This window comes from Oncorhynchus nerka, linkage group LG28 (genome assembly GCF_034236695.1).
Source record: "Oncorhynchus nerka isolate Pitt River linkage group LG28, Oner_Uvic_2.0, whole genome shotgun sequence".
Taxonomy (NCBI): domain Eukaryota; kingdom Metazoa; phylum Chordata; class Actinopteri; order Salmoniformes; family Salmonidae; genus Oncorhynchus; species Oncorhynchus nerka.
This window is the reverse complement of record NC_088423.1, coordinates 2,452,398-2,477,601: the sequence shown is the minus strand read 5'-3', so window position 1 is coordinate 2,477,601 and position 25,204 is coordinate 2,452,398. Positions and strand designations below refer to the sequence as shown.

At 44.4% G+C, this 25,204-nt stretch overlaps 1 protein-coding gene across 4 annotated transcripts in view; it reads right to left on the bottom strand.

Moving 5' to 3' along the window:
* LOC115115858 (neurexin-1a-beta-like) overlaps positions 1 to 25,204 on the bottom strand; it is a 416,921-nt gene that overhangs the window by 133,440 nt on the left and 258,277 nt on the right. For 2 of the 4 annotated variants that reach the window (XM_065012593.1, XM_065012594.1), the window contains exons 4-5: positions 6,367 to 6,456; positions 4,517 to 4,839 (exon numbers count right to left, since the gene is read on the bottom strand). In XM_065012593.1, the coding sequence (XP_064868665.1) occupies positions 4,517 to 4,839; positions 6,367 to 6,456 (413 nt within the window). The remainder of the gene's footprint in view (positions 1 to 4,516; positions 4,840 to 6,366; positions 6,457 to 25,204) is intronic. The other 2 variants (XM_065012595.1, XM_065012596.1) reach the window with 1 other exon arrangement.

The following is a 25,204-nucleotide window of genomic DNA, read 5'->3' as shown; positions in this document are numbered from 1 at the left end:
GTCGAACATCTCATTCCAAATTTGTGGGCATTAATATAGATTTGGTCCCCCCATTGCTGCTATAACAGCCTCCACTCTTCTGGGATGGCTTTCCACGAGATGCTGGAACATTGCTGTTGGGGCTTGCTTCCATTCAGCCACAAGAGCATTAGTGAGGTTGGGCAATTAGATCTGGCTCGCAGTCGGCATTCCAATTCATCCAAAAGGTGTTTGATGAGGTGGAGGTCAGGGTTCTGTGCAGGCCAGTCAAGTTCCTCCAGACCAATCTTGACAAACCATTTCTGCATGGACATCACTTTGTGCACGGGGGCATTGTCATGCTGAAACAGGAAAGGACCTTCCCCAAACTTTTGCCACACACTTTTGCACAGAATCATCCAGAATGTTGTTGTATACTACAGTGTTACTATTTCCCTTTAATGGAACGAAGGGGCCAAGCACATACATCACCCATGTCCCACCCTGACCTAACCAAAACAATAAAGAAAACAAAGAATACTCAGGTCAGGGCGTGACAAGTTGGCACTATGTATTGGGGCAGATAGCGTTTTCCTGTCATTCGCCAAACCCAGATTCGTCCGTCGGACTGCCAGATGGTGAAGCGTGATTCATCACTCCAGAGAACGCGTTTCCACTACTCCAGAGTCCAGTGGCGGTGAGCTTTACACCACTCCAGCCAACTCTTGGCATTGCACATGGTGATCATGTGCCTTGACACATCGACAGCATAATTGCATTTTGGTGCACCAGAAGTGGGGCGGCAGGGTAGCCTAGTGGTTAGAGCGTTGGACTAGTAACCGGAAGGTTGCAAGTTCAAACCCCCAAGCTGACAAGTTACAAATCTGTTGTTCTGCCCCTGAACAGGCAGTTAACCCACTGTTCCTAGGCCGTCATTGAAAATAAGAATTTGTTCTTAACCTCTTCAACCTATGGGGGCGCTATGTCATTATTGGATAAAAAGACGTGCCCGTTTTAAGCGCAATATTTTGTCACGAAAAGATGCTCGACTATGCATGGAATTGACAGCCTTGGAAAGACCAAACTCTGACGTTTCCAAAACTGCAAAGATATTATCTGTGAGTGCCCCAGAACGAATGCTACAGGTGAAACCAAGATCAAGTTTCATACAGGAAATGCCCCAGATTCTGTAGGCGCTGTGTTCCAATGTCTCCTTATATGGCTGTGAATGCGCCAGGAATGAGCCTGCCCTTTCTGTCGTTTCTCAAAGGTGTCTGCAGCATTGTGACGTATTTGTAGGCATATCATTGGAAGATTGACCATAAGAGACTACATTTACCTGGTGTCCCGCCCGGTGTCCTGTGTCGAAATTATTGCGTAATCTGTAGGTCCATGCGCGTTCCATTTCTTCAGAAGAGAAAGTCAACTGCCACGAAGGATTTTATCGTCGATAGATATGTGAAAAACACCTTGAGGATTGATTCTAAACATCGGTTTGCCATGTTTCTGTCGATATTATGGAGTTAATTTGGAAAAAAGTTCGCGTTTTAATTACTTAATTTTGTTTTTTTTTCTTACCCAAACGTGATGAAGAATGATGAAGAAAACGGAGCGATTTGTCAACACAGATAATATTTTTTGTAAAAACGGAACATTTGCTTATCTAACTGAGAGTCTCCTCATTGAAAACATCTGAAGTTCTTCAAAGGTAAATGATTTTATTTGAATCCTTTTCTGTTTTTTGTGAAAATGTTACATGCTGAAAGCCAGGCATAAATCCTATGCTAGGCTATCAATACTGTTACACAAATGCTTGTTTAGCTATGGTTCAAAAGCATATTTAGAAAATCTGAGATGACAGTGTTGTTAACAAAAGGCTAAGCTTGAGAGCAAATAGATTAATTTCATTTCATTTGCGATTTTCATGAATAGTTAACGTTGTGTTATGCTAATGAGCTTGCGGATAGATTTACACAATCCTGGATACAGGTTTTTTTCGTAGCTAAACGTGACGCAGAAAACGGACCGATTTGTCAACACAAATAATATTTTTTGTAAAAACGGAACATTTGCTATCTAACTGAGAGTCTCCTCATTGAAAACATCTGTTATTCAAAGGTAAATGATTTTATTTGAATCCTTTTCTGTTTTTTGTGAAAAAGTTGCCTGCTGAATGCTAACGCTAAATGCTACGCTAAATGCTATGCTAGCAATCAATACTGTTACACAAATGCTTGTTTTGCAATGGTTGAGAAGCATATTTTGAAAATCTGAGATGACAGTGTTGTTAACAAAAGGCTAAGCTTGAGAGCAAATAGATTAATTTCATTTCATTTGCGATTTTCATGAATAGTTAACGTTGCGTTATGGTAATGAGCTTGAGGCTGTAGTCACGATACCGGATCCGGGATGGCTCGACTCAAGAAGTTAACTGACTTGCCTAGTTAAATAAAGGTAACAAAAAATTAAAAAGTACATTAGTTTCCAATGGAACACTGCGTTTTTCTTGCAGAATTGCATTGCAGAGGCAGTTGCAATGGTTTCTCTGCGGTGCATATGTTGGATTTATCGAATGTATGTGTCAAACTGTATGTGTAGACGGCTTGACAAATGGTAGCAGAAGGAGAATTTTAAACTTTTGTTGCACACATATCCAGATGATGCTGCGTACCATTTTGCACAATGACGCTTTAGGTTTGATCGAGGCATTAGGCTTGTGTGTGGCTACTCGGCCATGGAAACCCATTTCATGAAGCTCCCGAGTTCTTGTGCTGACTCTTGTGCGGACGTTGCTTCCAGGGGCAGTTTGGAACTCGGTAGTGAGTGTCGCAAACCAGGACAGACCATTTTTACCCACTACGCACTTCAGTTCTCGGCGGTCCTGTTCTGTGAGCATGTGTGGCCTCACAACTTCCCGGCTGTGCCTTTGTTGCTACTAGACATTTCACTTCACAATACTGGGCCAGCTCTAGCAGGGCAGAAATTTGACAAACTGACTTGTTGGAAAGGTGGCATCCTATGAAGGTGCCACATTGAAAGTCACTGAGTTCTTCAGGAAAGGCCATTCTCCTACCAATGTTTGTCTATGGAGACTGCATGGCGGTGTGCTCGATTTTATACACCTGTCAGCAATGGGTGTGGCTGAAAGAGCAGAAGCCACATATTTGAAGGGGTGTCTACATGCTTTTATTTATATAGTGTACATGCATAGACTTTTCAATTGGCTTGAGGTCATAATGAGATATTTTTATCACTGAAAAAAGGAAAACATACAACCACAAAAAGAGTAAAAAAAGAGTCCAAACTGGACAGTTTAATCTCAATCTCTTCATTCAAAGACTCAATCATGGACACTCTTACTGACAGTTGTGAGTGCATTTGTGTGATATATTGTTGTCTCTACCTTCTTGCCCTTTGTGTTGTCTGTGCCCAATAATCTTTATACCCTGTTTAGTGCTGCTACCATGTTGTGCTGCTGCCATGTTGTGTTGCTACCATGTTGTTGTCATGTTGTGTTGATACCATGCTTTGTTGTCATGTGTTGCTGCCATGCTATGTTGTTGTCTTAGGTCTATCTTTATGTAGTGTTGTGTTGTCTCTCTTGTTGTCATGTGTGTTTTGTCCAGCCTCCGTCCCCGAAAGATTCCTTTTTCCTTTTGGTAGGCCATCATTGGAAATAATAAATTGTTCTTAACTGGCTTGCCTAATTTAAGGTTAAATAAATAAATTGTGCTTTTCTTGGTCTTTGCCATGTTAACAAACATAGGAGTTGGCTATACATCACAGACAGATCTCAGACCAGGCTCACAGACCAGGATATACAACACAAACAGATCTCAGACCAGGCTCATAGACCAAGATATACAGCACAGACATACAGTATCTCAGAACAGGCTCACAGACAGATCTCAGACCAGGCTCACAGACCAGGATATACAACACAAACAGATCTCAGACCAGGCTCATAGACCAAGATATACAGCACAGACATACAGTATCTCAGAACAGGCTCACAGACAGATCCCAGACCAGGCTCACAGACCAGGATATACAACACAAACAGATCTCAGACCAGGCTCATAGACCAAGACATACAGCACAGACATACAGTATCTCAGAACAGGCTCACAGACAGATCTCAGACCAGGCTCACAGACAGATCCCAGACCAGGCTCACAGACAGATCCCAGACCAGGCTCACAGTCAGATCCCAGATCAGGCTCACAGACAGATCCCAGATCAGGCTCACAGACAGATCTCAGACCAGGCTCACAGACAGAGCTCAGACCAGGATAAGACACATAACAAGAACAGATAATGTCAGGTCTTAATTATTGGCACCCTTTAGAAAGATGAAACATTTAAGCTGTACAGAGAATAAGAAGACCAGAAGGTTTGGGCCCTGCCCTATGCAGTCCTCTGCTCCAGCCCAGCCTCTCCAACCCAATGTGTTTTGTGTATATAAGCACTGTATATTGGTTAGACAAAGCAGAAGACAAATGTCTCGTAAAACAATAATGCTAAAGTATATCTTATCTTAAGTTCTGAGTTCTCCTACCTGATGAGGTTCCCGTGGCGTCGTCTGCTTCACTTTCCTACTGGATGCCGTCGTCGTGGTGATCTCCATAATGGAGGTGGACGTCTCCGACCGGTTGCCCGTGTTGGCACTGGACTGTGGCGTGATGGAAGAGGGTGACTCTCCCACCAGTCTCACGCTCCCCTGGATGCGGATGTTAGGATCTCCTTCAGTGGCCATGTTGAACACCTTCAGCCCGTTATAGTAGAGGCCTGAGAGCTGGCCCTGAAACGAGCGACTCCTGTCCCTGTCCCAGCCACCTATCTGTATGGTGGTCTGGCTGTTGAAGATAGTGAGCTGCCGACCTGTGGGAAAACAATATTACATATATACAACAATGTATGTTGGATGGAACGTGGACGGACTCTGCCACCACTAACTCCCTACTTGTATGTTGAGTCAAAACAGAAATAAAAAAATAAAGCGTGATGAAAAATAATTGCGCATAGGAACACAGATTATTTGCCCAGTCGGCTAATGAGTTGCGATAAATTACCCATTGCTAGAGGCAAGCCTCTCATAGTAATTTATTGCGGTTAGAATGATGGGATGGAACCACACAGACTCAAAGGGAGAAATAATAAAGCAAAAAGTTGTGGTAAATCAATGTACTGCAGCTTTGCTAAAAGGACAATCAAGTCAATTTTACTGAGGGTAGGTGTGTAAATCTAGTATTACTTGACAGCATTGAGCTAAACTGCAATTTATTTATTCCTTGAAATAATAGGAAAATATTAGAAGTGTGAGTTTTTATATGTGATGGACTTTAAAAGGGGAAAGTTTGTCTGTGGGAAATTGCCTGTGGAGAAAATAGAGTTGACAGATGTGTCATTTTACAGGCTCCAATTATCCTCTTTGAATAGCTTGACACTTGAATATCTTTGAAAACGCTCACCACTTTAAAAAACTGTATGATTATATAGAAGTTTTAAGTTTCATTATGATAATAAAAAACATCATTCATAGTTATAGTATGTATAGAAGTTGATTTTCATTACTATATTTAACATACATTCCTAAAGTTAAAACTATATTTAACATACGTTTCAAAAGTTAAAGTTAAGTTAAAATGATTCATTTGACTTTTATCATCATCCCAAGAACGCCTTTTAGCAAGAAGTGAATGCAACTTAAAATGTACACTGAGTTGAGGGACATAACAAAAGTGTCATTGCTGACAGTAAAATAAAAGGGAACATGAAAACTGAAACAGAACACATCAAAATGACAAATAATCATGGTGGGAGATACAACTTGGTTTCTAGAAACATACAAAAAGGCACTCAAACATTTGAGTTGTATGATACATTGCCTTGATATTCATTCCCTATACATATTTACAATATCCGTTAAAGGGACTCACTTTCTATATGCCAATTAATATTACACTCTATTTACCATTGAACATTTCTAGAAGTTGAATCAGTATGATCCATTATAAACAACCACATACATGTATATATGTGTATAAAATACAACACTACAAATATCAACTGAATGTATAATTTAATAACTGGACCTTTTTTAGTTGATCATTTAGGTATCAAATGACAACAATGTTAATGATAATAATTTATAGACATTTTAACAGTGTTGATATTACTTCACGAAATAGTTAGATTTATGTTTACAGTCCCTTTAACCTGAAGCTGACATCTCTAAAAAGAAAGTGTGCAATGTTACTAACTAGCTACATTTAACTGTTTTTAAATGATTTAGTTTTATTGAAGTTTTACTGAACATTAATTTTTTTTAAGGTTTATTGGTTACAAAAAGTATTACTGGGTTATGATCAAATTATTTTAATTTGAAGTTTTAATCCATGTTTTTACCTTTGTCGAGTAGCCATTCGTCAACTACTCGACCAAGTCGATATGGGATTCGCTGTCTAGCAATCGCCAGGCGTTCGTTATCATTGTTGCCTTTAAAGTTTAAAGAGACATTTCAGTGGTTAAAGTCTGTAAAGTCAAAGGTTAAATGTCAATACTTAATTCTTGAGCTATAACAACTGCCACAAAGTTTTTAATACGTTTTAGACGTTTAAAATAAACAAAAAGTTACCTACAACATTTCATCGACCCAACTTCACTTACTCAAATCATTTAATTTTTATTTTAGCCAACCAATTATTCCTATATTAATTGAGAATTAGCTCGCTGAAGTTACAACTAGGTTAATAGAGTTATGTTAATGTATAAACCAAAACCAAATCACAAATTTAAACATGTTCATAACATAAGTCTTGCCAAAATGATTTCCAAAACACATTTCTTTTTCTTGCTTTCTTTTTGGCAGACTTTTTAGCTAGTTATACATTCCCAGAATTGATTGTTTGTGAAAAACATTCAACCTTTAGCACACAGTTTATGGTTTAGAGTACATAACAAAGTATATACATATATAGCACATCCCATCCCCATTTAAACAAGTTGACTAATAACCAGGTGACAAGCTAACAACAAATCATCAATCAACATAGGCATCAAAAATCAAAGAAACAACATATTTAGGTGTCAAAATAGGTGCACACATACTTGAACACTATTCCAATAGCAGTGAAGGCTTTGACACTAAGAGTCAGGGTAGTGACACTGAAGGCTTTGACAATGGATACACTAAGGAGTCAGGGTAATGACACTGAAGGCTTTGACAGTAAGAGTCAGGGTAGTGACACTGAAGGCTTTGACAATGGATACACTAAGGAGTCAAGGTAATGACGCTGACGGCTTTGACAATGGATACACTAAGAGTCAGGGTAGTGACACTGAAGGCTTTGACACTAAGAGTCAGGGTAATGACACTGAAGCCTTTGACAATGGATACACTAAGGAGTCAGGGTAATGACGCTGACGGCTTTGACAATGGATACACTAAGGAGTCAGGGTAATGACGATGAAGGCTTTGACAATGGATACACTAAGAGTCAGGGTAGTGACACTGAAGGCTTTGACACTAAGAGTCAGGGTAATGACACTGAAGGCTTTGACAATGGATACACTAAGGAGTCAGGGTAATGACAATGAAGGCTTTGACAATGGATACACTAAGGAGTCAGGGTAATGACGATGAAGGCTTTGACAATGGATACACTAAGAGTCAGGGTAGTGACACTGAAGGCTTTGACACTAAGAGTCAGGGAAATGACACTGAAGGCTTTGACAATGGATACACTAAGGAGTCAGGGTAATGACGCTGACGGCTTTGACAATGGATACACTAAGAGTCAGGGTAGTGACACTGAAGGCTTTGACACTAAGAGTCAGGGTAATGACACTGAAGGCTTTGACAATGGATACACTAAGGAGTCAGGGTAATGACGGATACACTAAGGAGTCAAGGCTTTGACAATGGATACACTAAGGAGTCAGGGTAATGACGCTGACGGCTTTGACAATGGATACACTAAGGAGTCAGGGTAATGACACTGAAGGCTTTGACAATGGATACACTAAGGAGTCAGGGTAATGACGCTGACGGCTTTGACAATGGATACACTAAGGAGTCAGGGTAATGACGCTGACGGCTTTGACAATGGATACACTAAGGAGTCAGGGTAATGACGCTGACGGCTTTGACACTAAGAGTCAGGGTAATGACGCTGACGGCTTTGACAATGGTACACTAAGAGTCAGGGTAGTGACACTGAAGGCTTTGACACTAAGAGTCAGGGTAATGACACTGAAGGCTTTGACAATGGATACACTAAGGAGTCAGGGTAATGACGCTGACGGCTTTGACAATGGATACACTAAGAGTCAGGGTAGTAAAACTGAAGGCTTTGACACTAAGAGTCAGGGTAATGACACTGAAGGCTTTGACAATGGATACACTAAGGAGTCAGGGTAATGACGATGACGGCTTTGACAATGGATACACTAAGAGTCAGGGTAGTGACACTGAAGGCTTTGACACTAAGAGTCAGGGTAATGACACTGAAGGCTTTGACAATGGATACACTAAGGAGTCAGGGTAATGACGCTGACGGCTTTGACAATGGATACACTAAGGAGTCAGGGTAATGACGCTGACGGCTTTGACAATGGATACACTAAGGAGTCAGGGTAATGACGCTGACGGCTTTGACAATGGATACACTAAGGAGTCAGGGTAATGACGCTGACGGCTTTGACAATGGATACACTAAGGAGTCAGGGTAATGACGCTGACGGCTTTGACAATGGATACACTAAGGAGTCAGGGTAATGACGCTGTCGGCTTTGACAATGGATACACTAAGGAGTCAGGGTAATGACGCTGACGGCTTTGACAATGGATACACTAAGGAGTCAGGGTAATGACACTGAAGGCTTTGACAATGGATACACTAAGGAGTCAGGGTAATGACGCTGACGGCTTTGACAATGGATACACTAAGGAGTCAGGGTAATGACGCTGACGGCTTTGACAATGGATACACTAAGGAGTCAGGGTAATGACGATGAAGGCTTTGACCATGGATACACTAAGAGTCAGGGTAATGACGCTGACGGCTTTGACAATGGATACACTAAGGAGTCAGGGTAATGACGATGAAGGCTTTGACCATGGCTACACTAAGAGTCAGGGTAATGACGCTGACGGCTTTGACAATGGATACACTAAGGAGTCAGGGTAATGACGCTGACGGCTTTGACAATGGATACACTAAGGAGTCAGGGTAATGACGCTGACGGCTTTGACAATGGATACTCTAAGGAGTCAGGGTAATGACGCTGACGGCTTTGACCATGGCTACACTAAGAGTCAGGGTAGTGACACTGACGACTTTGACAATGGATACACTAAGGAGTCAGGGTAATGACGATGAAGGCTTTGACCATGGCTACACTAAGAGTCAGGGTAATGACGCTGACGGCTTTGACAATGGATATACTAAGGAGTCAGGGTAATGACGATGAAGGCTTTGACCATGGCTACACTAAGAGTCAGGGTAGTGACACTGAAGGCTTTGACAATAGAAACACTAAGAGTCAGGGTAATGACGCTGACGGATTTGACAATGGATACACTAAGAGTCAGGGTAATGACGATGAAGGCTTTGACCATGGCTACACTAAGAGTCAGGGTAATGACGCTGACGGCTTTGACCATGGCTACACTAAGAGTCAGGGTAATGACGATGAAGGCTTTGACCATGGCTACACTAAGAGTCAGGGTAATGACGATGAAAGCTTTGACCATGGCTACACTAAGAGTCAGGGTAGTGACACTGAAGGCTTTGACAATAGAAACACTAAGAGTCAGGGTAGTGACACTGAAGGATTTGACAATAGAAACACTAAGAGTCAGGGTAGTGACACTGAAGGCTTTGACAATAGAAACACTAAGAGTCAGGGTAGTGACTCTGAAGGCTTTGACAATAGAAACACTAAGAGTCAGGGTAGTGACACTGAAGGCTTTGACAATAGAAACACTAAGAGTCAGGGTAATGACATTGAAGGCTTTGGCAATGGCTACACCAAGGAGTCAGGGTAATGACAATGAAAAGGATATCATCACTCTCATCCTCTCATTCCCGGTAGACGTACATGCAAATGAGATTGATAACAACAATAATCTCCTTAATTGCTTTGAGTTTAACCAGTTTTTCTTTAGATGTCAAAAGCGGTGTGGCTTGTGGGTGGATAAATATAAACTTAAAAACAGAAACTGTGAGAAACAGATAGAGAGATGAAACTGAACCAAACAATAATTGAGAGGAATAGAAGGAGCTTGTGATAGAGGCAAGAGCGGTGAACTCTTGGTGTTGATGAGACCAAACTCTGCATCACCTTTTGGATGTATACCAAATAGCAGTGGTGGAAAAAGTAGCCAATTGTCATACTTGAGAAAAAGTAAAGATACCTTAAAAGAAAAGGACTGAAGTAAAAGTAAGTCACCCAGTAGAATACTACTTGAGTAAAAGTCTAATGGTATTTGGTTTTAAATGTACTTCAATTATCAAAAACTAAAATAATAAATAATTTCAAATGTATTATATTAGGCAAACCAGACAACACGATTTTCTTGTTTTTTTGAAATTCATGGATAGCCAGGGGCACAGTTCAACACAGCCACAATTCACAAATGAAGCATTTGTGTTTAGTGAGTCTGCCAGATCAGAGGCAGTAATGGTGCTCCGTGGGATGTCGGCGCACCATTTCAGATATTGTTTTATAACCCAACCCTTATATGTACTTCTCCACAACTTTGTCCCTGACCTGTTTGGAAAGCTCATTGGTCTTCATGGTGCCGTTTGCTTGGTGGTGCCCCTTGCTTAGCGGTGTTGCAGACTCTGGGGCCTTTCGGAATAGGTGTATATATACTGACATCATGTGACACTTAAATAAAGTCCATCTGTGTGTAATTTAACTGATTATTTGACTTCTGAATGTAATTGGTTGCACCAGACCTTATTTAGGGGCTTCAAAGCAAAGGGGGTGAATACCTATAAATGCACCACTTGTCAGTTTAATTTAATTTAATTAATTTCACTTCACCAATTTGGACTATTTTGTGAATGTCCATTATATAAAAATAAAAATTCATTTAAATTACAGGTTGTAATGGAACAAAATAGGAAAAATTCCAAAGGGGGATGAAGGCACTGAAATTGGTTTATTAATTACTTGTCAAGTTCATAACTGTGCACTCTCCTCTAACAATAGCATGGTATTGTTTCACTGTAATAGCTATTGTAAATTGGACAGTGCAGTAACAAGAATGTAAGCTTTCTGCCAATATCAGATATGTCTATGTCCTGGGAAATGTTCTTGTTGTTTGCAACCTCACGCTAATCGCATTAGCCTACGTTAACTCAACCGTCCCACGGGGGGACCCACCGATCCAGTAGAGGAAACACAGTTTTTCTTAAGTACTTTACATCACTGCCAAATAGCCCCCTATTCCCTATATTGTGCACTACACTTGACAATGTCAACAGTAGTGCACTATGTGAGGAATAGTGTTCTATTTGGGACACAACTTTCTCAAGACCAATCACATCTACAGAAAGAGAAAAGAGGACTTTCACTACAGTGATCGTTGCCACTGAGTGCATTCTCCCCTTGTTCTCACCCGCGGCCATTGTCTTTTTCTGAGATTGAATTCTGACTCGCTCCATTCTTCCGGGAGATTGACATGTTTTGTCACATCAGAACATTAATTCTGTGTGGGCAGGTAAGGGTTCAGGGGACTAACAGTAATTTGGTGTAGAGTGTGGAGCAAGAACGAACAGCATCAATTATTGGAGAAGGGATGGGGATGGGAAGAGAGAGAGAGGGAGAAAGAGAGAGAGAGAGAGAGAGAGAGAGAGAGAGGGAGAGGGAGAGAGGAAGAGAGAGAGAGAGAGAGAGGGAGAGAGAGTGATAGAGAGAGAAAGTGTAGTCCATGGAAGAGAGTGAGAAAGAAAGAGAGAGAGAGGGAGGGAGAAAGAGTAGTCCATAGGAGAGAGAGAGACAAAGAGAGACAGATAGAGAAAGAAAAAGAGAGTTAGACGGCGAGAGAGAGAGAGAGAGAGAGAGAGAGAGGCATGGAGTGGGATGGATAGTAGCAGGGTTGCAGGGGTTGAAGGAGGTCAGACTCGGAGCTCATGACTCAAAGCAGATCTTACAGGAACTGAGTCTGGCTCAACAGGATGAGATGGGGACATGGAGGGGCCTTGCAAAGGATTATTCTTATCATGTCAGTTGGAGTTAAGGGATAGGGGTAGACAGGGGCAGGGTTTGGCATGTGAACCCTGCTATCACCTCCCTGGCCTGTATCTTCCCTGTCTACACATCACATGGAGGCTGCAGGAAGGTCTGGTGGTGAAAGGTAAGATAGTGAACTGTCATTCTGAATTAGGAGATCAGGCCATATAGGAGATACAGACAACAAGTATCAACCCCTGTATCTAATGTCTACACAGCAACTGGTGAGGGCGCCACTGGAGAGTCGAGGAGGCTCTGGTAAGGTGGGTGAGTAGGCTTATGACAGTGTGTTTGGCAGAATAAGCTACTGACAGTCTGTACTTGTGACAGGTAGGTGAATGAGAGGCCAGTAGATTGGAAGGATGGGAGTTCGACTCATGGTGAGTCATACCCAAGCATCCTGGCCAGGGGTGTACTTGTACAGAAACAGAACATATGCTCCTGCTCCTATGATCCGTTCCGGCTCACACAAGCCAAGACGACTTACAGTATATTGTACCACAGAATGAAGCAAAATATTGGGTATTATATTCTAAGTGGATTACTACAGTAGTATTGATATTGGGTCTTAGCCAGTTCAGAGGGAGAGTGTGGTTGTTGGTGGACCTTCGTCCCTTCTATATGACAGTGGCAGGTTGTTGGTTGGACCACAGTGACAGGCTGGTAGTTGGTTGGACCACAGTGACAGGCTGGTAGTTGGTTGGACGACAGTGACAGGATACTGGTTGGTTGGACCACAGTAACAAGCTGGTAGTTGGTTGGACCACAGTGACAGGCTGGTAGTTGGTTGGACCACAGTGACAGGCTGGTAGTTGGTTGGACCACAGTGACAAGCTGGTAGTTGGTTGGACCACAGTGACAGGCTGGTAGTTGGTTGGACCACAGTGACAGGCTGGTAGTTGGTTGGACCACAGTGACAAGCTGGTAGTTGGTTGGACCACAGTAACAGGCTGGTAGTTGGTTGGACCACAGTGACAGGCTGGTAGTTGGTTGGACCACAGTGACAGGCTGGTAGTTGGTTGGACCACAGTGAACGGCTGGTAGTTGGTTGGACCACAGTGACAGGCTGGTAGTTGGTTGGACCACAGTGACAGGCTGGTAGTTGGTTGGACCACAGTGACAGGCTGGTATTTGGTTGGACCACAGTGACAGGCTGGTAGTTGGTTGGACCACAGTGACAGGCTGGTAGTTGGTTGGACCACAGTGACAGACTGGTACTTGGTTGGACCACAGTGAACGGCTGGTAGTTGGTTGGACCACAGTGACAGGCTGGTAGTTGGTTGGACCACAGTGACAGGCTGGTAGTTGGTTGGACCACAGTGACAGGCTGGTATTTGGTTGGACCACAGTGACAGGCTGGTACTTGGTTGGACCACAGTGAACGGCTGGTAGTTGGTTGGACCACAGTGACAGGCTGGTAGTTGGTTGGACCACAGTGACAGGATACTGGTTGGTTGGACCACAGTGACAAGCTGGTAGTTGGTTGCTGGTTGTTTGGACCACAGTTAATAATGCTGGTTGGTTGGACCACAGTGACATGATGCTGGTTGGTTGAACCAAAGTGACATGATGCTGGTTGGTTGGACCACAGTGACAGGTTGTTGGTTGGTTGGACCACAGTAACAGTATTCTGGTTGGTTGGACCACAGTGACAGGTTCTTGGTTGGTTGGACCACAGTGACATGATGCTGGTTTGTTGGACCACAGTGACAGGATGCTGGTTTGTTGGACCACGGAGACAGGATGCTGGTTGCTTGGACCACAGTAAGAGGATGCTGGTTTGTTAGACCACAGTGACAGGCTGTTGCTTGGTTGGACCACAGTGACAGGATGCTGGTTGGTTGGACCACAGTGGCAGGATGCTGGTTGGTTGGACCACAGTGGCAGGCTGTTATTTGTTTGGACCATAGTGACATGATGCTGGTTGGTTGGACCACAGTGACAGGATGCTGGCAGGTTGGACCACAGTGACATGATGCTGGTTGGTTGGATCACAGTGACAAGCTGTTGGTTGGTAGGACCACAGTGACATGATGCTGGTTGGTTGGACCACAGTGACATGATGCAGGTTGTTTGGACCACAGTGACATGATGCTGGTTAGTTGAACCACAGTGACAGGCTGTTGGTTGGTTGGACCACAGTAACAGGATGCTGGTTGTTTGGACCACAGTGACAGGGTGTTGCTTGGTTGGACCACAGTGACAGGATACTGGTTGGTTGGACCACAGTGACAGGATCCTAGTTGGTAGGACCACAGTGACATAATACTGGTTGGTTGGACCACAGTGACATGATGCTGGTTGGTTGACCCACAGTGACAAGATGCTGGTTAGTTGGACCATAGTGACAGGATGCTGGTTGGTTGAACCACGGTGACAGGATGCTGGTTGTTTGGACCACAGTGACATTATGCTGGTTGGTTGGACCACAGTGACATTATGCTGGTTGGTTGGACCACAGTGACAGGATACTGGTTGGTTGGACCACAGTGACAGGAAGCTGGTTGGTTGGACCACAGTGACAGGCTGTTGGTTGGATGGACCACCTTTTCCACCCATGTACTGTCAGGTGCCTGTTTTCTGAGAAGAAAGCAGCGAATCGGAGAACACGAGCAGAGGAGAGGAGTGGAACAGACGAGAGGAGCGATCAGTAGAGCGGTCAGGCAGAGTGCTGCATTGAGCTGAGAGGAGAGGACAGGAGTGGAACTGACGAGAAGAGTGGAATGGAGGAGAGGAGTGAAACAGAGGAGTGGAGTGGAACTGAGGAGAGGAGTGGAACGGAGGAGAGGAGCAGAAAGGAGGAAAGGAGTGGAACGGAGAAGTGGAGCGGACCGGAGGAGAGGAGCGGAACGGAGGAGAGGAGCAGAAAGGAGGAAAGGAGTGGAACAGAGGAGTGGAGCGGAACGGAGGAGGGGAGTGGAACAAAGGAGTGGAGCGGAAAGGAGGGGAGGAACGAAGGACTGGAGAGGAACGAGGACTGGAGCGGAATGGAGGAGAGGAGCGGAACGGATAAGTGGAGCGGAACGGAGGAGAGGAACGGAGGAGAGGAGCAGAAAGGAGGAAAGGAGTGGAACAGAGGAGTGGAGCGGAACGGAGAAGTGGAGCGGAACGGAGGAGAGGAGCGGAACGGAGGAGAGGAGCGGAACGGAGGAGAGGAGCGGAACGGAGAAGTGGAGCGGAACGGAGGAGAGGAGCGGAACAGAGGAGCGGAACGGAGGAGAGGAGCGGAACGGAGGAGAGGAACGGAGGAGAGGAGCAGAAAGGAGGAAAGGAGTGGAACAGAGGAGTGGAGCGGAACCGAGGGGAGTGGAACAAAGGAGTGGAGCGGAAAGGAGGAGAGGAACGGATGACTGGAGAGGAACGAGGACTGGAGCGGAATGGAGGAGAGGAGCGGAACGGAGAAGTGGAGCGGAGCGGAACGGAGAAGTGGAGCGGAACGGAGGAGAGGAGCGGAACGGAGGAGAGGAGCGGAACGGAGGAGAGGAGCGGAACGGAGGAGAGGAGCGAACGGAGAAGTGGAGCGGAACGAGGAGAGGAGCTGAACGGAGGAGCGGAACGGAGGAGAGGAGCGGAACGGAGGAGAGGAGCGGAACGGAGAAGTGGAGCAGAACGGAGGAGAGGAGCGGAACGGAGGAGAGGAGCGGAACGGAGGAGAGGAGCGGAACGGAGAAGTGGAGCGGAACGGAGGAGAGGAGCGGAACAGAGGAGCGGAACGGAGGAGAGGAGCGGAACGGAGGAGAGGAACGGAGGAGAGGAGCAGAAAGGAGGAAAGGAGTGGAACAGAGGAGTGGAGCGGAACCGAGGAGGGGAGTGGAACAAAGGAGTGGAGCGGAAAGGAGGAGAGGAACGGATGACTGGAGAGGAACGAGGACTGGAGCGGAATGGAGGAGAGGAGCGGAACGGAGAAGTGGAGCGGAGCGGAACGGAGAAGTGGAGCGGAACGGAGGAGAGGAGCGGAACGGAGGAGAGGAGCGGAACGGAGAAGTGGAGCGGAACGGAGGAGAGGAGCGGAACGGAGGAGAGGAGCGGAACGGAGGAGAGGAGCGGAACGGAGAAGTGGAGCGGAACGGAGGAGAGGAGCGGAACGGAGGAGCGGAACGGAGGAGAGGAGCGGAACGGAGGAGAGGAGCGTAACGGAGGAGAGGAGCGTAACGGAGGAGAGGAGCGGAACGGAGGAGAGGAGCAGAACGGAGGAGAGGAGAGAGGAGTGGAACGGAGGAGAGGAGCGGAACGGAGGAGAGGAGCGGAACGGAGGAGAGGAGCAGAACGGAGGAGAGGAGAGAGGAGTGGAACGGAGGAGAGGAGCGGAACGGAGGAGAGGAGTGGAACGGAGGAGAGGAGCGGAACGGAGGAGAGGAGCAGAACGGAGAAGTGGAGCGGAACGGAGGAGAGAGCGGAACGGAGGAGAGGAGCGGAACGGAGGAGAGGAGCGGAACGGAGAAGTGGAGCGGAACGGAGGAGAGGAGCGGAACGGAGGAGCGGAGGAGAGAGGAGCGTAACGGAGGAGAGGAGCGAACGGAGGAGAGGAGCGAACGGAGAGAGGAGCGGAACGGAGGAGAGGAGCAGAACGGAGGAGAGGAGAGAGGAGTGGAACGGAGGAGAGGAGTGGAACGGAGGAGAGGAGCAGAACGGAGGAGAGGAGAGAGGAGTGGAACGGAGGAGAGGAGCGGAACGGAGGAGAGGAGTGGAACGGAGGAGAGGAGCAGAACGGAGGAGAGGAGAGAGGAGTGGAACGGAGGAGAGGAGTGGAACGGAGGAGAGGAGCGGAACGGAGGAGAGGAGCGGAACGGAGGAGAGGAGCGGAACGGAGGAGAGGAGTGGAACGGAGGAGAGGAGTGGAACGGAGGAGAGGAGATTCTTCTAAAGCCATGGGGCTGAGGAAGGAGGAAGACAGAGAGGTCAGGGAATTGAGGGAGGGTGAAGAAAGATGGAGGGATGGAGCTCGGGAGGGAAGATGTGTGTCGTGTAGGACGAGGCAGAGCATGTTGCGGGAGAGAGCTACTCTTGTTGTCATTTATCATTTGTCATTACATTCTTACTCCTGTATTTATTTCGTAAGAAGCTGCAATTTGATTTGTATGTTTATGCCTCCCAGTTATCTTCTGACAAAAGAGTAATCTCTCTCCAAATGATAGGTTTCAGAAAATTGTACAGTCTCTTTTTCACCGAGACATTTAACCACAATAGAAGACCTGTGAGAGAGCGAGAGAGTTTTGGGAGGGAGAGGGAGAGAGAGAGGCTTGGGAGAGAGAGATGCTTGGGAAGGAGAGGGAGGCTTGGGAGAGAGAGATTTCACTTTTGTTTATTATCCATTTCACTAGCTTTCCCATGCTTATAAAGCCCGTTGAATTGAGAGAGAGAGAGAGAGAGAGAGAGAGAGAGAGAGAGAGAGAGAGAGAGAGAGAGAGAGAGAAGAAGAAAAAAGGGCAACCAGTGAAGAACGAACATCATTGTAAATACAACCCATATTTATGTTTATTTATTTTTTCTTTGTACTTTAGCTATGTACACATAATATGACATGTCTTTATTCTTTTGGAACTTCTGTGAGTCTAATATTAATTGTTAATTAGCATTGTCTATTTACTTTTGTTTATTATCTACTTCACTTGCTTTGGCGATGTTGACATATATTTCTCATGCCAATAAAGCCCTTAAATTTAATTTTAAATTGACATTGAGAGAGACAGAGAGAGAGAGAGGGAGAGGGAGGCTTTGGAGGGTGAAGAGACAAACAAGGATGTGGCATACACGCAAGCCATGCACACACAAACAAACACACGAACACACACACACACACACAATACTTTTCATTTGTGTCCAATGAGCACCTTACATGTCAAAGTGACATAGAGGGAGAAGGTAGAACCAGAAAGGATACTAGTACACATATAGTACACATACTGTAGATATACTGCAGGAGACCAGACACTATCGTTCTTCTTTGCATTGTTATTATGGACCATTGGGTCTTCTCCGTCCATTTTCTCTTTCTATATTAAAGCTCAGGTCACGGAATCTATCCCATTTCAGGGATCATTTTTTGTTGTTCATTAACAAAACAATGTTGTCCTCTGGTTTCTATCACAACACCCATACCCAATCATTCTGTTCTAAACAGTGTACAGGTTGATCTGAGCCTGGTGTGGCTACCCTCCTGCTGGATGGAGATAGGGTCTGGAAAAGCGGGACAAGGACCAGCCTCTACCTTATCTCCCCCCACCAGACAGCAGTGATTTAGACTGAGCTGCCCACATTGTCCCCCCAGTCCCGGACAACCTGGCTTGTCCGTGCTATTTGTTTTCTGTGTTAATAAAGTGCTCAGATAAGACCCGGCCTTTATCTCACCACAAGCTCTTAGAACAACGCTCTCTATCTCTCCTCTCCACATTAAATGAACAAGATATGCAAATGGTTTCTTCCACTGTTCATTTAGAGGCCTGGGAAATAATTAAGCACAGAGACAGCATAACCACAATACTGTGTGAGTGTGTGTGTCTTTGTTGTGTATGTGTATGTGTGTGTGTGTGTGTGTGTGTGAGGGGGTTAGAGCAGAGACAGTGCTGACCCTGAGAGGAGAAGGGATGGAGAGGGGGAATTGGAGTGAAATGGGATATATGAGAAAGAGATCGAGAGAGAGAGAGTGAGAGAGCGAGAGAGAGAAAACAAGAGAGAGAGAGGAAGAGACCAGAGTTAAAGAGAGAGAGAGAGTGAGAAAGAGAGAGAGAGAGAGAGAGAGAGAGAGAGAGAGAGATGAAGACTGAGCAGTAATCAGAGAGAGAGAGGGTAAGAGAGGCCAGAGATTAAGAGATAGAGGGATGGATGGAGAGAGAGACCAGTTAAAGAGAGAGGGATGGATTGAGAGAGAGAAAAAGAGAGGGAAAGAGACCAGATTTAAAGAGAGAAGGAGGGATTTAGAGAGAGACCAGAGTCCAAGAGAGAGAGGGAGGGATGGAGAGAGAGAGAGGAAGAGAGACCAGAGTTAAAGAGAGGTATCTTTGTTTGTGCATCATGCTCTGATAAGAGTAGAATAATAAGGCCATTGCGCCTGTGTGGTAGACATGCTTACAGCACTAGCTGTTCCCTCCAATAGAGTAGTGTACTACCCTGCTACAGTACCCTCTGGGCTTGACAGCACCATTGTAATGGTATTACTTCCATGGCCCAGACTCTGGAGAAGAAAGAGGGTCTAATTTCTGAGGCTGCATGTACTCCATATATTACGAAGTCTGCGACAGCATCCCAATTGGCACCCTATTCCCCTTATAGTGCACTACTTTTGACCAGGGCTCATAGTACTACAGACTATATTGGAGAAGTAAGAGTGTCATTTGGGACACACAGAGCCTCTGATAATTGGGGTAAGGACAGTCTAATGGGTCGTTAAGTAGGCAGAATGGGACATTTTAATGAGATTACATGAGGGAGCGGTGTACAGGCACAAGTGGTGCAATTATCCCCACCCTGCTTTTCACAATGGTGGTCCCTTCCATCCCATCCAATATGTTCTCCTTCCTCCCCCTGTCTCTTTCTTTCTCTCTGTTTGTCTCTCGCTCTCAATGGTGGTCCCTTCCATCCCATCCAATATGTTCTCCTTCCTCCCCCTGTCTCTTTCTTTCTCTCTGTTTGTCTCTCGCTCTCAATGGTGGTCCCTTCCATCCCATCCAATATGTTCTCCTTCCTCCCCCTGTCTCTTTCTTTCTCTCTGTTTGTCTCTCGCTCTCAATGGTGGTCTCCCTCCATTCCTTCACCGTTTTGGCATGTTGTCTTCTCTCTCTCCCAATTTTCATTTTCCATTTAAGGGGCTTTACTGGCATGGGAAAAACATATTTATAGCTGAATTCAGAAGTTGGAGTCATTAAAACTCGTTTTTCAACCACTCCGCACATTTCTTGTTAACAAACTAGTTTGGCATGACACAAGTCATTTTTCCAAGAATTGTTTACAGACAGATTATTTCACTTACAATTCACCATATTACAATTCCAGTGGGTCAGAAGTTTACATATCCTAAATGGACTGTGCCTTTAAACAGCTTGGAAAAATCCAGAAAATTATGTCACGGCTTTAGAAGCTTCTGATACGCTAATTTATATAATTTTTGTCAATTGGAGGTGTACCTGTAGATGCATTTTAAGGTCTACCATCAAACTTAGTGCGTCTTTGCTTGACATCATGGGAAAATAAAAATAAATCAGCCAAGACCTCAGAAAAAAAATTGCAGACCTCCACAAGCCTGGTTCATCCTTGGGAGCAATTTCCAAACACCTGAAGGCACCACGTTCACCATTACCGCTGAGAAAGGAGACGCGTTCTGTCTCCTAGCGATGAACATACTTTGGTACGAAAACTGTAAATCAATCCCAGAACAACAGCAAGGACCTTGTGAAGATGCTGGAGAAAACAGGTACAAAAGTATCTATATCCACAGTAAAATGAGTCTTATATCAACATAACCTGAAAAGCCACTCAGCAAGGAAGAAGCCACTGCTCCAAAACCGCCATAAAAAAGCCAGACTATGGTTTGCAACTGCACATGGTGACAAAGATCATACATTTTGGAGAAATGTCCTCTGGTCTGATGAAACAAAAATAGAACTGTATGGCCATAATGACCATCGTTATGTTTGAAGGAAAAAGAGGGAGGCTTGCAAGCCGAAGATCACCATCCCATCCGTGAATCACGGGGGTGGCAGCATCATGTAGTGGGGGTGCTTTGCTGCATGGGGGACTGGTGCACTTCACAAAATAGATGGCATCATGAAAGAGGGAAATTATGGGGATATATTGAAGCAACATCTCAAGACATCAGTAAGGAAGTTAAAGCTTGTTCACAAATGTGTCTTCCAAATGGATAATGATCCCAAGCATACTTCCAAAGTGGCGGCAAAATGGCTTAAGATTAACTGAAAAAGTGTGTGTGAGCAAGGAGGCCTACAAACCTGACTCAGTTCCACCAGCTCTGCCAGGAGGAATGGGCCACAATTCTCCCAACTTATTGTGGGAAGCTTGTGGAAGGCTACCCGAAACGTTTGACCCAAATTAAACAAAAAGGCAATGCTACCAAATACTAATTGACTGTATGTAAACTTCTGACTATTCGGACATTTCAATTTCTTAAAATAAAGTGGTGATCCTAACTGACCTAAGACAGAGAATTTTTACTAGTATTAAATGTTAGAAATTGTGACAAACTGAGTTTAAATGTATTTGGCTACGTTGTATGTAAACTTCTGACTTCAACTGTACATTGCCAAAGCAAGTAAACTAGATAATAAACTAAAGTGAAATAAACAAAAATATTTACAGTAAACATTACACTACAAAAGTTCTAAAAGAATAAAGACATTTCAAATGTTATAGTATCTGCAATAGTTAAAGTACAAAAGGGAAAATAAATACATATAAATATGGATTGTATTTACAATGATGTTTGTTCTTCACTGGTTGCCTTTTTCTTGCGGCAACAGTTCACACATCTTGCTGCTGTGAAGGCACACTGTAGAATTTCAGTGAGAGAGTTTCAGTGGGAGTTTATCAAAATTCATTTTTTCCCCCAAATTCTTTGTGGATATGTGTAATCTGAGAGAAATATGTCTCTAAATAGCATTCTAGCTTGCTTTTTGTTTTGTTAATTCTTTCCAATGTGTCAAGTAATTATTTAGTTGTTTTCTCATGATTTGGTTGAGTCTAATTGTGTTGCTATCCTGGTTCTTTGTGGGGTATGTTTGTGTTTGTAAACAGAGCCCCAGGACCAGCTTGCTTAGGGGACTCTTCTCCAGGTTCATCTCTCTGTAGGTGATGACTTTGTTATGGAAGGTTTGGGAATCACTTCATTTTAGGTGGTTGTAGGATTTAATGTCTCTTTTCTGGATTTAGAAAGATAGTGGATATTGGCCTAATTCTAGTCTGCATGCACTATTTTTGTCGAATTCTGTATGCAGAGTCTCAATTTGGAGATGTCCCATTTTGTGAATTCTTGGTTGGTGAGCAGATCCCAGACCTCATAACCATAAAGGGCAATGGGTTCTATAACTGATTAAGGTATTTTTATTTTAGCCAGACCCTAATTGGTGTGTCGAATTGAATGTTCCTTTTGATGGCATAGATTCCCTTCTTGCCTTATCTCTCAGATCGTTCACTTTGCTTTGTGGAAGTTACCTGTGGCGCTGATGTTTAGGGCGAGGTATGTATAGTTTTTGTGTGCTCTAAGATAAGGTGTCTAAATGGAATTTGTATTTGTAGTCCTGGCAACTTTATCTTTTTTTCACCATTTGTTTTGCTTTACTAAGATTTGCCGTCAGGGCCCAGGTCTGACAGAATCTGTGCAGAAGATCATCTAGGTGCTGCTGTAGGCCCTCCTTTGATTGGGGACAGAAGTACCAGAACATCAGCAAACAGTAGATATTTGATTTAAGATGCTAGTAGGGTGAGGCCGGGTGCTGTAAACTGTTCTAGTGCCCTCGCCACTTTGTTGATATACGTATATGTTGAAGAGGGTGGGGCTTAAGCTGCATCCCTGTCTCAACCCATTGCTCTCTCTCTCTCTCGCGCCATCTTCCTCTCTCTCTCCCCATCTTTCTCTCTCCTTCTCTTTTGAAGGAGTCATGTGCAAGTGTTGAATTAGGAAAATATTTCTCCATTGAGGTGCCAGGACAGAGAAGAGCTTGGACTGGGCTGAGCTGAGGATCTGCCCTCCTGTACGGGTAGTTGGGCCAAGAGACCAGAGTTGACGGAACAGAGTGCTCGGGTTGGGTGTGTAGGGTTTGAGCATAGCCTGGTAGTGAGGTGTAGGTAGGGAGGGGCAGTTCCTCTTGCTGCTATGTAGGTAAGCACCATGGTCTTGTAGTGAATGCGATCTTCGATTGGAATCCAGTGGAGTGCCACTATATAGGGAATAGGGAATCGGAATCCTATATAGGGAATAAGGTGCCATTTGAGACACACCTAGACCGACCAAGGTATTAGTGAAGGCTCACAAACCATATTGGAACCATATATATTATGAATGGGGCCGATGGCTGGGGGTAAAGGGAAAGGGATGCTGTATAATACAGAGCAACAGAGAGAGAGGTGGGCTTGGATTAATCCTGTTCCGTTCAGATAATCCTCAAACAGAGCACCATTTAATGTATATAGGAAGTTGTCCTATTTGTGTATAGCTAAATTCATTCATATTTGATGGGTAGTTAACTAGCAGTTAGCACTTGAATCTGGTAAGAAATGGAACTAATATATGTTCATCCGAATCAAATGAGACATTTTTAAATGGTTTTATTTAACCAGGTAGGCTAGTTGAGAACAAATTCTCATTTTCAACTGTGACCTGGCCAAGAAAAAGCAAAGCAGTGCGACACAAACAACAACACAGAGTTACACATGGAATAAACAAATATACAGTCAATAAAACAATAGAGAAAGTCTATATAGAGTGTGTGCAAATGAGATATTGAATAAAGGGGGTGTGGCAATAAATAGGCAATAGTGATGAAATGATTACAGTATGGCAAATTAAACACTGGGGTGATAGATGTGCAGAAGATGAGTGTGCAAGTAGCGATACTGGGGTGCAAAGGAGCAAAATAAATCAAATAAATAACAATATTTTTTTATTTCACCTTTATTTAACCAGGTTGGCTAGTTGAGAACAAGTTCTCATTTACAACTGCGACCTGGCCAAGATAAAGCATAGCAGTGTGAACAGACAACACAGAGTTACATATGGAGTAAACAATTAACAAGTCAATAACACAGAAAAAATAGAAAAATAGTCTATATACATTGTGTGCAAAAGGCATGAGGAGGTAGGTGAATAATTACAATTTTGCAGATTAACACTGGAGTGATACATGATCAGATGGTCATGTGCAGGTAGAGATACTGGTGTGCAAAAGAGCAGAAAAGTAAATAAATAAAAACAGTATGGGGATGAGGTAGGTAAATTGGGTGGGCTATTTACCGATGGACTATGTACAGCTGCAGTGATCAGTTAACTGCTCAGATAGCAGATGTTTAAAGTTGGTGAGGGAGATAAAAGTCTCCAACTTCAGCGATTTTTGCAATTCATTCCAGTCACAGGCAGCAGAGAACTGGAAGGAAAGGCGGCCAAATGAGGTGTTGGCTTCAGGGATGATCAGTGAGATAGATATGCTGGAGCGCGTGCTACGGGTGGGTGTTGTCATCGTGACCAGTGAACTGAGATAAGGCGGAGCTTTGCCTAGCATGGACCTGTAGATGACCTGGAGCCAGAACGGATGGCACTGTGATAAACTGCATCCAGTTTGCTGAGTAGAGTATTGGAAGCTATTTTGAAGATGACATCGCCGAAGTCAAGGATCGGTAGGAAAGTCAGTTTTACTAGGGTAAGTTCTGCGGCGTGAGTGAAGGAGGCTTTGTTGCGGAATAGAAAGCCGACTCTAGATTTGATTTTAGATTGGAGATGTTTGATATGGGTCTGGAAGGAGAGTTTACAGTCCAGCCAGACATCTAGGTACTTATGGTGATGAGGTAGTTGGATGGGCTATTTACAGATGGGCTATGGAGAGGTGCAGTGATCTGTGAGCTGCTCTGACAGCTTGTGCTTGAAGCTAGTGAGGGAGATATGAGTCAGTTAGTTCCAGTCATTAGCAGTAGAGAACTGGAAGGAAGAATTGGCTATGGGCGTGACCAGTGAAATATACCTGCTGGAGCGCGTGCTGCGGGTGGGTGCTGCTATGGTGACCAATGAGCTGAGATAAGGCGGGGCTTTACCTAGCAATGACTTATAGATGACCTGGAGCCAGTGGGTTTGGCTACAGATATGAAGCGAGGGCCAGCCCACGACAGCATACAGGTCACAGTGGTGGTAGGTATGTGATATGGGACTTCCGGCGCCGACAGAGATGGCCATCTCGCTTCGCGTTCCTAGGAAACTATGCGTTTTTTTGTTTTTTTACGTGTTATTTCTTACATTGGTACCCCAGGTCATCTTAGATTTCATTACATACAGTCGAGAAGAACT